Source organism: Leptidea sinapis, chromosome 6 (assembly GCF_905404315.1).
Source record: "Leptidea sinapis chromosome 6, ilLepSina1.1, whole genome shotgun sequence".
Classification (NCBI taxonomy): Eukaryota; Metazoa; Arthropoda; class Insecta; order Lepidoptera; family Pieridae; genus Leptidea; species Leptidea sinapis.
In genome coordinates this window covers 29,826-43,740 of record NC_066270.1, presented here as the reverse complement: position 1 = coordinate 43,740, position 13,915 = coordinate 29,826, and the positions used below count along the sequence as shown (strand labels likewise).

Genomic DNA, 13,915 nt, shown 5'->3' with positions numbered 1-13,915 from the left:
TACATACAAACTTACATACATTACACAAAACATCACCACACTCGCCGGCGAGTGTGCTCTTATCACCTTTTCATCTTTCATCTTCATTTCATCTTCATTTTCATTCTCTCTCCTTCCCACAAGCACACAGCCGGTCTGAGGTTCGAGTCTCCTTAGGAGACGCCCCGCGACTGTTGTTGCGTAGTCTTTGCGGCCTCCACGGCCCACGTCCTACTTCGCTGTGAAAGCCAGGGCTGCTAACAGCACAGAGGAGGTTTTAGTCGGTATGGGGTGTCCGCTTACGCGGACACTCGAGTCCGACATATTACGCCCCGTTCCGGGGCGTAAATACGTAACAGTATTTCCTCCTCTCAAAAAAAAAAAAAAAAAAAAAAAAAAAGACACCAGACTGGTATGGTTCTACTCGACCTTGAGAAAGCCTTCGATACCGTCTGGCATGATGCCTTAGTTCACAAATTATTCGAAGCACAAGTCCCCTTTGAATATTGTAGAATAATAAAATCATTCCTTACGAATAGATTTCTTAGAGTTAGAGTCAAAAATAGTTTATCCTCCCCACATCCAGTAGTAGCAGGTGTTCCACAGGGCTCCATCATCTCACCGAGGGCATTTTTACTCTATATGAGAGACATCCCAAAACCTCCGAACACGGTCCTCGCCCTGTACGCTGATGACACAGCTTATCTGTGCAGCAGTAAGAACATCAAATCTATAGTCTCACACCTTAATACAGCCCTACATTGTGTAAGCAACTACTTCTCTAAGTGGAAGCTTAAAATCAATGACACAAAGACCGAGGCGGTTCTTTTCTCATACAAAACTTCCCGTAAACTCAATACCTCTTTAAAGCCACATATTAATAACCACCCGGTCGAATGGCAGTCACAGGCTAAATACCTAGGACTTATCCTCGACCGGAAACTTTCCTTCACGCCTCATATTAATTACGACCGCTCTAAGGCACTTACTGCCTTGAGCCTGTTGAGACCCATTTTCTATAGGAATTCCACTCTCTCAACTAGTAACAAGCGTCTACTATACCAGTCGTACATACGCCCGGTCATGACATACGCAAGTCCGGTATGGATTAACACAAATCAAAACAATTATCGTAAACTACAAACTGTGCAAAATAGATCCCTTAAAACCATCTACCGGACCCACCCGCGTACAAATCTTAAACGACTTCATGTAAAGAAAAACATCCCAACACTAGAGCAACACATACAAGAGATATCTCATAACTTCTACAGAGGGCTACGCCGACTGAAGGACGGAATAAACCCCGCCCTCCGGTCGACTTGTAGTCGTAAGTCACTCACAGAGTACTGCCTCAGCATAAAACGTTATAAACATGCATTACCACATCACAACTGGTTAGAGCTCACAGAACACTAGCGTATAGACAAACACACACTCACGCACACAGAGTTCTAGCTAGGTCTGAATAAATGTAAAACCAATATATTGTAAATTGGTTTAGTTATAAGAATTAAATAACGGCGAAAACTGGCCTCCTATTCCCTCTCCCTCCTTCCCTTTCCCAAGATCCCCCCCTCCCCCCCCTCTTATATTTATGTTATATATGTATGTATACATATCTATGTATTTATTTACCTTAGTTTTTAAGTTAGTTTTAAGTTCTAGTCATTAGTCTTAAGTTAGGTTAAGTGTTAGGTTACGATTAATATTACGTTATATCAATAGCAAATAGCCAGGTTTTCCCAGTTTCCTGGATTCCCCCCCCCACAAACCTCATGTATTAGTTTTTAAGCATAATAAAGTTTTATCCCTCAATACGTAGATAGGGTTGTAGAAATAAGTTTTCTGATACCTACATATATAAGGCTTAATTGTAAATTGCTTTAATAAGTAGATTTAAGTAATTTTGTAAAATGTATTTAATACCAAATATAGAAATCTTGAATTTGAATTTTTTTTTTTTTGAGCGTCGTTTTTACTGATTCGTGAGTCGTGACTGTGCTCGAACGAATATTATATTCGTTCGTTCGTTCATTTCAGTTCATCAAATCTAATAAACAATGTCTGGTCGCGGCAAGGGCGGTAAAGTGAAGGGGAAGGCAAAGTCTCGTTCGAATCGCGCCGGACTCCAGTTTCCCGTCGGTCGTATACACAGACTACTGAGGAAGGGCAACTACGCGGAGCGCGTCGGTGCCGGCGCACCGGTCTACCTGGCCGCCGTGATGGAGTACCTCGCCGCCGAAGTGCTGGAATTGGCCGGCAACGCGGCCCGCGACAACAAGAAGACAAGAATCATACCGAGACACTTGCAGCTGGCGATTCGCAATGACGAGGAGCTGAACAAGCTGCTATCGGGCGTGACAATCGCACAGGGAGGCGTGCTGCCCAACATTCAGGCGGTCCTTCTGCCTAAGAAGACCGAGAAGAAGGCCTAATGGCCCGAAACACGACGACCGCGACGCAACCACTATTCATCGGTCGCGATGGCTGATGATAAAAGGCCCTTATGAGGGCCACAAATATTTGTCAAACAAGCAATCATTATAAAAAATGAATTATTTCTACGTTTATTATATTGTCGTTATTATAATATTACCCTAGCTGTTGTAATAAAATAAAAAAAAAAAAAAAAAATCAAATATAATATGTAAGGAAGGTAGTACACCTATCTGTGTAGGTAATTAATAAAATTATATTTAAAAATAATTAATTACTTATTTATTTTAAAGTATCATTGTTGCTATAAAATATATAATATTGCCCAAGAGATAGGTACAATATATTGAACTATTCATATAAATATATATATATTTATATATATGTATGTATGTAAATCAAATATATTTTTTTTTTTTTTTATCATTCTAACGAACGGGAACGTTCCCCCCTCCCCTTTGCTCAATTAGTAAACTCGAGAGCGATTGGATGGCGGCCGAACCGGCTCACCGACTTTTAATACCACGTTGAAGTGACATGCACCCGGCGAATATGGGCTCGCTCGTAGTAGAGTTCGATTCAGGCAGGCAACGCGAGCACACATGCCGCGTTATCTGTCCTCCTTCGAATATTTTATTACCTGCGTTATCGCACTATCTGCTCAGGCCACCTGGGCTAGCTATTGTTGTCGCGCGCCATTGTTCGGGACTCTTTGAGTCTCGCACCTGTTACGTTCCTTCGCGGAACGTAGCTTAGTTATAATAAGTGTTAATTACCCGGTTTTACGATCGTGTTAGTTAGCACCTGTGCTGAGTTTCGCGATTCTGCACGCTAATCGTGTGTGTTGTGAGTGTTGCAGATCGTGCCGTGTGTGTCTTCTCCGTGGGGGCCTGCACAGCGTACATCGGAGTTCCGGCCCAGCCAGTCTACATCCAGCAAAGCTAAGTCTTAGGCTTAATTATTACTATTAATTTCTTTTAATTTTTGTATATTTCATTATTATTAATAGTATTTTATTAATGTGCAAGTGTACAACAAAAGTATAGTTGTCCACTTTATCATTATATTCCCCCTCTGCCTGACTCGGGCAGCGGGGGTTGTCACCCGCTTAACTTATTAACAACAACCATGGCTTCACCAATGGTTGCCGACGAGGGCCTTCTGAGCGCCCTGCTAGATAAGCTATTTACGGAGAAGATAGCTCCGTTAATTAAGATATCTATAGATGAGTCAGTGGATGCCGCTATTAAAGCGAAATCCAAAAAATACAAATCATCATCCGACGTTTCGAGTTCCGACGGGGAATCCGAAATGGATATAGGTAATGCGTCCGACGCAAGTTCCGTGGCCTCGGTCAAACCGAGGAAAGTGATCACCCGATCAGCCCGTCCGCCTGTCCTTCAGGCGTACTTTGACGCGCAGGCGACCCCTAAGGTCCCTGCGGTCAGTCCTGACCGCACGGTAGCCCCTCAGGCTTCCAGTGCTTCACCGGCCCGGCCGGAAACCGCTCTACCGTCGAGAGCGGAGAGTGTCGCGTCGGATGCTGACGGCTTCATCACCGTCAGTCGCAAGAAGAAGCGCGGTCGTGAATCGCCTTCTCTGGATAGCACACCCGCGAAGAAAGCCGCGGCCACGACTGGCTCCGCTCCCGCGTCCGCGCCCGCGCCCGCTAAAGCCCGCGTACCGCCTCCGACCAAGCGCCCGCCTCCTATTTTTATAGGGGACCGAGGCCGATGGTTAACCGTCAAAAACAGGATCCCGAAGACGCTCTCCTTCCAGGCGAGGGCGTACCAATCTCTAATCAAACTAGAGACCAGAGAGGTAGCGGACCACCGCGCCCTGACATCTCTTCTTAGAGAGCTGAGTGTGGGTTTCCACACGTACGCCCTGCCTGAGGAGAAGCGTCTGAGGGTCGTTATTAGAAACGTCCCCAAAGAATTAGACGAGGCCGACATTCTGTCGGACCTCAAAGAGCAGGGTTACCCTGCACACGAGGTGCACCGTATGCGCGGAACCATCAATAAACAACCATTTAACATGGTTCTCGTAGTCCTCGACCTCACGCAAGAGGGAAAGGATATCTTCAATATAAAATCGGTTTGTTCCCTTCAGGGCATCCGTACCGAAGCTCCTCGCAACCGCGGGGGGCCCGGTCAGTGTCACAGATGCCAATTATACGGGCACTCGGCACGAAATTGCGAACACACCCCGAGGTGTGTGAAGTGCCTCGGGAAACACGGCACGCCAGAGTGCCCTCGACCAGCGCAATGCGCGGAGCCCCCGGCCTGCGTCTTGTGCGGGGAGAAGGGGCACCCCGCGAGCTATCGCGGGTGTCCCAAGGCACCCAAACACAAGCGTCACCCAGGGCGCCGCCAGCCGCAAGGCAGAGCAGAGAAGGTGGAGTTCACTCCAACCTTCAAACCTGCGCCGCCTCCGACGGTAAACGCCTGGGCGAGGTCTCCTCCGGCTGCCAACGCTGCCACAGAGGCCACTCTCGCGGCCCCCGCGCCCCTCCGGCCTCCGCTAGCGTCCCGCCCGGCGGCGTCGGTCCCGCGACCGAGGCCACTGGCGCCCGCGTCCGCGGCAACAGGTAGCAAAGGCGGCAGCACCTTTGCGTTCATGTTCGAACTGTCAGAGATGTTCGACATTGACGAAATAACAGCCCTGGCCAGCAGGCTCGATGCTGTCCGGGAAGACCCGCCGTCGCTCCTGCAAGTTATGGCAGACAACGGCAAAATATTCCGTGCCCTCACCGATATAGGGCTAAAGTATAAAAACAACATTCGCGATGCCTAATTACGTAAGCGGACGGGTCAAACCACATACGCTCCGTATAGCGTATTTTAACGCCCAAGGCCTTAAGCCTCAACTAGACTTGGTGAAGGAGTTCGCTCACGAACATCAATTAGACCTATTCTTAGTGCAAGAGACATTTTTAAAACCACGTATACGCGATCCGCGTATCGCTAATTATAACTTAGTTAGGAATGATCGCACCACCCGTATGGGCGGCACCCTCATTTATTTTAAAAGGTCTCTACACTGTATACCTATAGATCCTCCGGTCCTCACTAACATCGAGGCCTCTGCCATCCGGGTCAGTATGGCGAATCACCAGCCGATCACTGTTATTTCAGCTTATCTTCCGCCGAACAAACAAATATTAGACACAGATATAGAAGCATTACTCGGCCACGGGGCCGCAGTCATAGTGGGCGGCGATCTTAACGCCAAACACTCTAGCTGGAACAGTAGAGCCACAAATAGAAACGGAATTTTATTAGACTCTCTCACAGACACGCGGAACTTTTCAGTAATAGCACCCGACGAACCAACACGTTATCCGGATAACGTCGCGCACCGACCCGACATTCTAGACGTTGCGTTACTTAAAAACGTAACGCTCAATGTAAATTCAATCGAGGTTCTTCACGAATTAGAGTCAGACCACCGGCCCGTCGTCCTAAATCTAGGCCCACCGGTTAACTTTCAACCACCGACGAAAACAGTGATCGACTGGCAACGGCTGGAAAAGGATCTCGAGTCTATCAAGTCCGACGACCTTGACCGTATACCGGACGTCATCGACTCGGTCGACACGGCTCACAGTGCTATCTCTCATGTGACGTCACACATACAGAGTAGGATCAAGGCCTGCTCCAGGCATGTTCCGACGATGCAACCGCATCGCCTAAACCTGCCTCCAGAGGTCAGGAACTTACTCACACAGAAGCACAGAGCCACTAGAATTTACGACAGGTATCCGTCGGTCGAGAATAGGCGCCACCTCCGCTACCTACAGCGGGTGGTACGGGAACGTATCGCGGAACTCCGCGGCGAACGTTGGGACCGCTTGCTCGGCAACCTTAAGCCATCACATGTGGCTTTCTGGAAGCTGCCTCGCGCGTTCAAACAGGAGCCGCCCACTTTCATGCCTCCTTTGGACAGACCGGGACTGCAGCCGGCGCTCGATGACGATGAGAAGGCTGAATGCCTCGCCGATAGTCTCGAGAGTCAGTGCTCTCCAAATGCAGCAGCCGACCCGACACACGTTGACGAAGTTGATCGTGAAGTTGAACGTCGCTCCGCTCTGAGCCCTTCAGGCGACGTAATAAAACCCACCTCTTACGAAGAGGTGAAACTAATAATTAAGGAGCTTCACTCCAAGAAGGCCCCGGGGCCCGACACTATAAACAATAGGGTTCTTAAAATCCTACCCTCGACTCTTATTACTTTATTGGTTACCATTTTTAATATTCTATTGTCTAATAGCGCGTTCCCCGAATAATGGAAGGATTCCATTGTTATCGGTATCCCAAAACCCAATAAACCTAAAGCTAATCCGAGTAGCTATAGGCCTATTAGCTTAATTAACTCGATCGGGAAACTTTACGAAAGATTAATTCTCGCGCGTCTTAATCATTACATCGCGGAGCTTAACCTGATACCCGACATACAGTTCGGATTCAGAACCGCTCACTCGTGTCCCCAGCAGGCTCACCGACTCACCGAGTACATTCTCATACGGCGTCAATTTCACGCTACCACGGCAGCCGTGTTTTTCGATGTCGCGAAGGCCTTCGACAAGGTATGGCACAACGGCTTAGTATTCAAGCTGTATCAACTGGGAGTGCCAGACAGGCTCGTGCGCATCATTCGAGCCTACCTTACCGATCGCTCCTTCCGATATCGAGTAGAGGGCACCCTATCCTCACCCAGACCCATCAGGTCTGGCGTGCCACAGGGTTCGGTCCTCTCTCCCACTCTTTTCTCGCTCTTCACGAGCGACATTCCCAAGTTTCCGAGTGTCCAGCTCGCTCAGTACGCTGACGACACGGCACTCTACTTCGGCTCCAACCGCTCAACTTTGAGCAAGAACATTAAAGTGCTTCAAGCCGCCGTCGATGAACTAGGCAACTGGTTCAGAAAATGGCGGATTGAAGTGAACCCCACCAAGAGTGCAGCGGTACTCTTCGGTAACGCGAATAGCATCCGCGCTAAAAAACAACCGACTGACGTTATTAAACTGTATGAAACACCCATACCGTGGGTGAAGGATTACAAATACTTAGGAGTCACGTTCAACAGCAATATGAACTTCAAGAAACATATCGATACGGTATGCAATAGAGCCCGATTTGTCCTCAGTCGCCTTTATCCACTTGTGTGTGGGCGAAGCAAACTTCCGCTCAAACACAAAGTGACGCTGTACAAAACCATCGTACGGCCCATACTGTCATACGCAAGCGTCGTTTTCGCGCACACCCGACCGAGCTACTTACGTCGTTTGCAAGTAGTTCAAAATAAATTCACGCGCATGGCAACCGGAGCCCCGTGGTTCATCCGAAACGTTGACCTTCACCGCGACCTAGAGCTTCCGTCAATAGCTCAACACTTTAAAGAGATCTCGCGACGCTTCTTTGACAAGGCGCCTAACCATCCCAACATCTTGGTTAGAAAGGCATGCGGGTACACCCCCCTTCACCATAGTCTCAACCCAATAAGACGTCCCAGACACGTAACGGTAGACCCGGATGACGACATCACCATCGCGAACGCGACACCCACACAAACACCGACACAGACACGCACACACCGCCTTCGCAGGCGTAGGCGCGGTCAACCACCGCAAACCACTGGCACTCGTCACTCTGACGATGGCCAGCGGCCCGCACCCTAGATACACCACACATTGTTTTGATACCCGACGAGACGTTAGTCCTCGTCCTGTAATCGCTTCACTACACTCACTCACACACGGACTGACTGACGGACTGACATACACCACTTACACAATCACAAACACACTCCACAAACAGACACAAACACAAACATACATGCACACAAACATTTACACTACGTACATACATACAAACACACATACATGCAATCATAAACACATACTTACACACTTACATACATTACACAAAACATCACCACACTCGCCGGCGAGTGTGCTCTTATCACCTTTTCATCTTACATCTTCATTTCATCTTCATTTTCATTCTCTCTCCTTCCCACAAGCACACAGCCGGTCTGAGGTTCGAGTCTCCTTAGGAGACGCCCCGCGACTGTTGTTGCGTAGTCTTTGCGGCCTCCACGGCCCACGTCCTACTTCGCTGTGAAAGCCAGAGCTGCTAACAGCACAGAGGAGGTTTTAGTCGGTATGGGGTGTCCGCTTACGCGGACACTCGAGTCCGACATATTACGCCCCGTTGCGGGGCGTAAATACGTAACAGTATTTCCTCCTCTCAAAAAAAAAAAAAAAAATGTCGCGCGCCATTGTTCGGGACTCTTTGAGTCTCGCACCTGTTACGTTCCTTCGCGGAACGTAGCTTGGTTATAATAAGTGTTAATTACCCGGTTTTACGATCGTGTTAGTTAGCACCTGTGCTGAGTTTCGCGATTCTGCACGCTAATCGTGTGTGTTGTGAGTGTTGCAGATCGTGCCGTGTGTGTCTTCTCCGTGGGGGCCTGCACAGCGTACATCGGGGTTCCGGCCCAGCCAGTCTACATCCAGCAAAGCTAAGTCTTAGGCTTAATTATTACTATTAATTTCTTTTAATTTTTGTATATTTCATTATTATTAATAGTATTTTATTAATGTGCAAGTGTACAACAAAAGTATAGTTGTCCACTTTATCATTATATTCCCCCTCTGCCTGACTCGGGCAGCGGGGGTTGTCACCCGCTTAACTTATTAACAACAACCATGGCTTCACCAATGGTTGCCGACGAGGGCCTTCTAAGCGCCCTGCTAGATAAGCTATTTACGGAGAAGATCGCTCCGTTAATTAAGATATCTATAGATGAGTCAGTGGATGCCGCTATTAAAGCGAAATCCAAAAAATACAAATCATCATCCGACGTTTCGAGTTCCGACGGGGAATCCGAAATGGATATAGGTAATGCGTCCGACGCAAGTTCCGTGGCCTCGGTCAAACCGAGGAAAGTGATCACCCGATCAGCCCGTCCGCCTGTCCTTCAGGCGTACTTTGACGCGCAGGCGACCCCTAAGGTCCCTGCGGTCAGTCCTGACCGCACGGTAGCCCCTCAGGCTTCCAGTGCTTCACCGGCCCGGCCGGAAACTGCTCTACCGTCGAGAGCGGAGAGTGTCGCGTCGGATGCTGACGGCTTCATCACCGTCAGTCGCAAGAAGAAGCGCGGTCGTGAATCGCCTTCTCTGGATAGCACACCCGCGAAGAAAGCCGCGGCCACGACTGGCTCCGCTCCCGCGTCCGCGCCCGCGCCCGCTAAAGCCCGCGTACCGCCTCCGACCAAGCGCCCGCCTCCTATTTTTATAGGGGACCGAGGCCGATGGTTAACCGTCAAAAACAGGATCCCGAAGACGCTCTCCTTCCAGGCGAGGGCGTACCAATCTCTAATCAAACTAGAGACCAGAGAGGTAGCGGACCACCGCGCCCTGACATCTCTTCTTAGAGAGCTGAGTGTGGGTTTCCACACGTACGCCCTGCCTGAGGAGAAGCGTCTGAGGGTCGTTATTAGAAACGTCCCCAAAGAATTAGACGAGGCCGACATTCTGTCGGACCTCAAAGAGCAGGGTTACCCTGCACACGAGGTGCACCGTATGCGCGGAACCAACAATAAACAACCATTTAACATGGTTCTCGTAGTCCTCGACCTCACGCAAGAGGGAAAGGAAATCTTCAATATAAAATCGGTTTGTTCCCTTCAGGGCATCCGTACCGAAGCTCCTCGCAACCGCGGGGGGCCCGGTCAGTGCCACAGATGCCAATTATACGGGCACTCGGCACGAAATTGCGAACACACCCCGAGGTGTGTGAAGTGCCTCGGGAAACACGGCACGCCAGAGTGCCCTCGACCAGCGCAATGCGCGGAGCCGCCAGCCTGCGCCAGGCTCGATGCTGTCCGGGAAGACCCGCCGTCGCTCCTGCAAGTTATGGCAGACAACGGCAAAATATTCCGTGCCCTCACCGAAATAGGGCTAAAGTATAAAAACAACATTCGCGATGCCTAATTACGTAAGCGGACGAGTCAAACCACATACGCTCCGTATAGCGTATTTTAACGCCCAAGGCCTTAAGCCTCAACTAGACTTGGTGAAGGAGTTCGCTCACGAACATCAATTAGACCTATTCTTAGTGCAAGAGACATTTTTAAAACCACGTATACGCGATCCGCGTATCGCTAATTATAACTTAGTTAGGAATGATCGCACCACCCGTATGGGCGGCACCCTCATTTATTTTAAAAGGTCTCTACACTGTATACCTATAGATCCTCCGGTCCTCACTAACATCGAGGCCTCTGCCATCCGGGTCAGTATGGCGAATCACCAGCCGATCACTGTTATTTCAGCTTATCTTCCGCCGAACAAACAAATATTAGACACAGATATAGAAGCATTACTCGGCCACGGGGCCGCAGTCATAGTGGGCGGCGATCTTAACGCCAAACACTCCAGCTGGAACAGTAGAGCCACAAATAGAAACGGAATTTTATTAGACTCTCTCACAGACACGCGGAACTTTTCAGTAATAGCACCCGACGAACCAACACGTTATCCGGATAACGTCGCGCACCGACCCGACATTCTAGACGTTGCGTTACTTAAAAACGTAACGCTCAATGTAAATTCAATCGAGGTTCTTCACGAATTAGAGTCAGACCACCGGCCCGTCGTCCTAAATCTAGGCCCACCGGTTAACTTTCAACCACCGACGAAAACAGTGATCGACTGGCAACGGCTGGAAAAGGATCTCGAGTCTATCAAGTCCGACGACCTTGACCGTATACCGGACGTCATCGACTCGGTCGACACGGCTCACAGTGCTATCTCTCATGTGACGTCACACATACAGAGTAGGATCAAGGCCTGCTCCAGGCAGGTTCCGACGATGCAACCGCATCGCCTAAACCTGCCTCCAGAGGTCAGGAACTTACTCACACAGAAGCACAGAGCCACTAGACTTTACGACAGGTATCCGTCGGTCGAGAATAGGCGCCACCTCCGCTACCTACAGCGGGTGGTACGGGAACGTATCGCGGAACTCCGCGGCGAACGTTGGGACCGCTTGCTCGGCAACCTTAAGCCATCACATGTGGCTTTCTGGAAGCTGCCTCGCGCGTTCAAACAGGAGCCGCCCACTGTCATGCCTCCTTTGGACAGACCGGGACTGCAGCCGGCGCTCGATGACGATGAGAAGGCTGAATGCCTCGCCGATAGTCTCGAGAGTCAGTGCTCTCCAAATGCAGCAGCCGACCCGACACACGTTGACGAAGTTGATCGTGAAGTTGAACGTCGCTCCGCTCTGAGCCCTTCAGGCGACGTAATAAAACCCACCTCTTACGAAGAGGTGAAACTAATAATTAAGGAGCTTCACTCCAAGAAGGCCCCGGGGCCCGACACTATAAACAATAGGGTTCTTAAAATCCTACCCTCGACTCTTATTACTTTATTGGTTACCATTTTTAATATTCTATTGTCTAATAGCGCGTTCCCCGAATAATGGAAGGATTCCATTGTTATCGGTATCCCAAAACCCAATAAACCTAAAGCTAATCCGAGTAGCTATAGGCCTATTAGCTTAATTAACTCGATCGGGAAACTTTACGAAAGATTAATTCTCGCGCGTCTTAATCATTACATCGCGGAGCTTAACCTGATACCCGACATACAGTTCGGATTCAGAACCGCTCACTCGTGTCCCCAGCAGGCTCACCGACTCACCGAGTACATTCTCATACGGCGTCAATTTCACGCTACCACGGCAGCCGTGTTTTTCGATGTCGCGAAGGCCTTCGACAAGGTATGGCACAACGGCTTAGTATTCAAGCTGTATCAACTGGGAGTGCCAGACAGGCTCGTGCGCATCATTCGAGCCTACCTTACCGATCGCTCCTTCCGATATCGAGTAGAGGGCACCCTATCCTCACCCAGACCCATCAGGTCTGGCGTGCCACAGGGTTCGGTCCTCTCTCCCACTCTTTTCTCGCTCTTCACGAGCGACATTCCCAAGTTTCCGAGTGTCCAGCTCGCTCAGTACGCTGACGACACGGCACTCTACTTCGGCTCCAACCGCTCAACCTTGAGCAAGAACATTAAAGTGCTTCAAGCCGCCGTCGATGAACTAGGCAACTGGTTCAGAAAATGGCGGATTGAAGTGAACCCCACCAAGAGTGCAGCGGTACTCTTCGGTAACGCGAATAGCATCCGCGCTAAAAAACAACCGACTGACGTTATTAAACTGTATGAAACACCCATACCGTGGGTGAAGGATTACAAATACTTAGGAGTCACGTTCAACAGCAATATGAACTTCAAGAAACATATCGATACGGTATGCAATAGAGCCCGATTTGTCCTCAGTCGCCTTTATCCACTTGTGTGTGGGCGAAGCAAACTTCCGCTCAAACACAAAGTGACGCTGTACAAAACCATCGTACGGCCCATACTGTCATACGCAAGCGTCGTTTTCGCGCACACCCGACCGAGCTACTTACGTCGTTTGCAAGTAGTTCAAAATAAATTCACGCGCATGGCAACCGGAGCCCCGTGGTTCATCCGAAACGTTGACCTTCACCGCGACCTAGAGCTTCCGTCAATAGCTCAACACTTTAAAGAGATCTCGCGACGCTTCTTTGACAAGGCGCCTAACCATCCCAACATCTTGGTTAGAAAGGCATGCGGGTACACCCCCCTTCACCATAGTCTCAACCCAATAAGACGTCCCAGACACGTAACGGTAGACCCGGATGACGACATCACCATCGCGAACGCGACACCCACACAAACACCGACACAGACACGCACACACCGCCTTCGCAGGCGTAGGCGCGGTCAACCACCGCAAACCACTGGCACTCGTCACTCTGACGATGGCCAGCGGCCCGCACCCTAGATACACCACACATTGTTTTGATACCCGACGAGACGTTAGTCCTCGTCCTGTAATCGCTTCACTACACTCACTCACACACGGACTGACTGACGGACTGACATACACCACTTACACAATCACAAACACACTCCACAAACAGACACAAACACAAACATACATGCACACAAACATTTACACTACGTACATACATACAAACACACATACATGCAATCATAAACACATACTTACACACTTACATACATTACACAAAACATCACCACACTCGCCGGCGAGTGTGCTCTTATCACCTTTTCATCTTACATCTTCATTTCATCTTCATTTTCATTCTCTCTCCTTCCCACAAGCACACAGCCGGTCTGAGGTTCGAGTCTCCTTAGGAGACGCCCCGCGACTGTTGTTGCATAGTCTTTGCGGCCTCCACGGCCCACGTCCTACTTCGCTGTGAAAGCCAGGGCTGCTAACAGCACAGAGGAGGTTTTAGTCGGTATGGGGTGTCCGCTTACGCGGACACTCGAGTCCGACATATTACGCCCCGTTCCGGGGCGTAAATACGTAACAGTATTTCCTCCTCTCAAAAAAAAAAAAAAAAAAAACGCGCGGAGCGCTGTCTGATT

The 13,915-nt window shown here is 49.5% G+C and overlaps 1 protein-coding gene across 1 annotated transcript; it reads left to right on the top strand.

Annotated features, from left to right (window-relative positions):
• The first annotated feature begins 1,985 nt into the window (after window positions 1-1,985).
• On the top strand, window positions 1,986-2,552 carry LOC126964904 (histone H2A). Its single transcript, XM_050808220.1, has one exon. The coding sequence runs from the start codon at window positions 2,043-2,045 to the stop codon at window positions 2,415-2,417; it is 375 nt and encodes a 124-aa protein (XP_050664177.1). The 5' UTR covers window positions 1,986-2,042; the 3' UTR covers window positions 2,418-2,552.
• Window positions 2,553-13,915: the final 11,363 nt, after the last annotated feature.

Bases quoted from the DNA above. Each gene is read 5' to 3' on its own strand.
- LOC126964904 (XM_050808220.1), top strand. From the start codon at position 2,043: ATGTCTGGTCGCGGCAAGGGCGGTAAAGTGAAGGGGAAGGCAAAGTCT.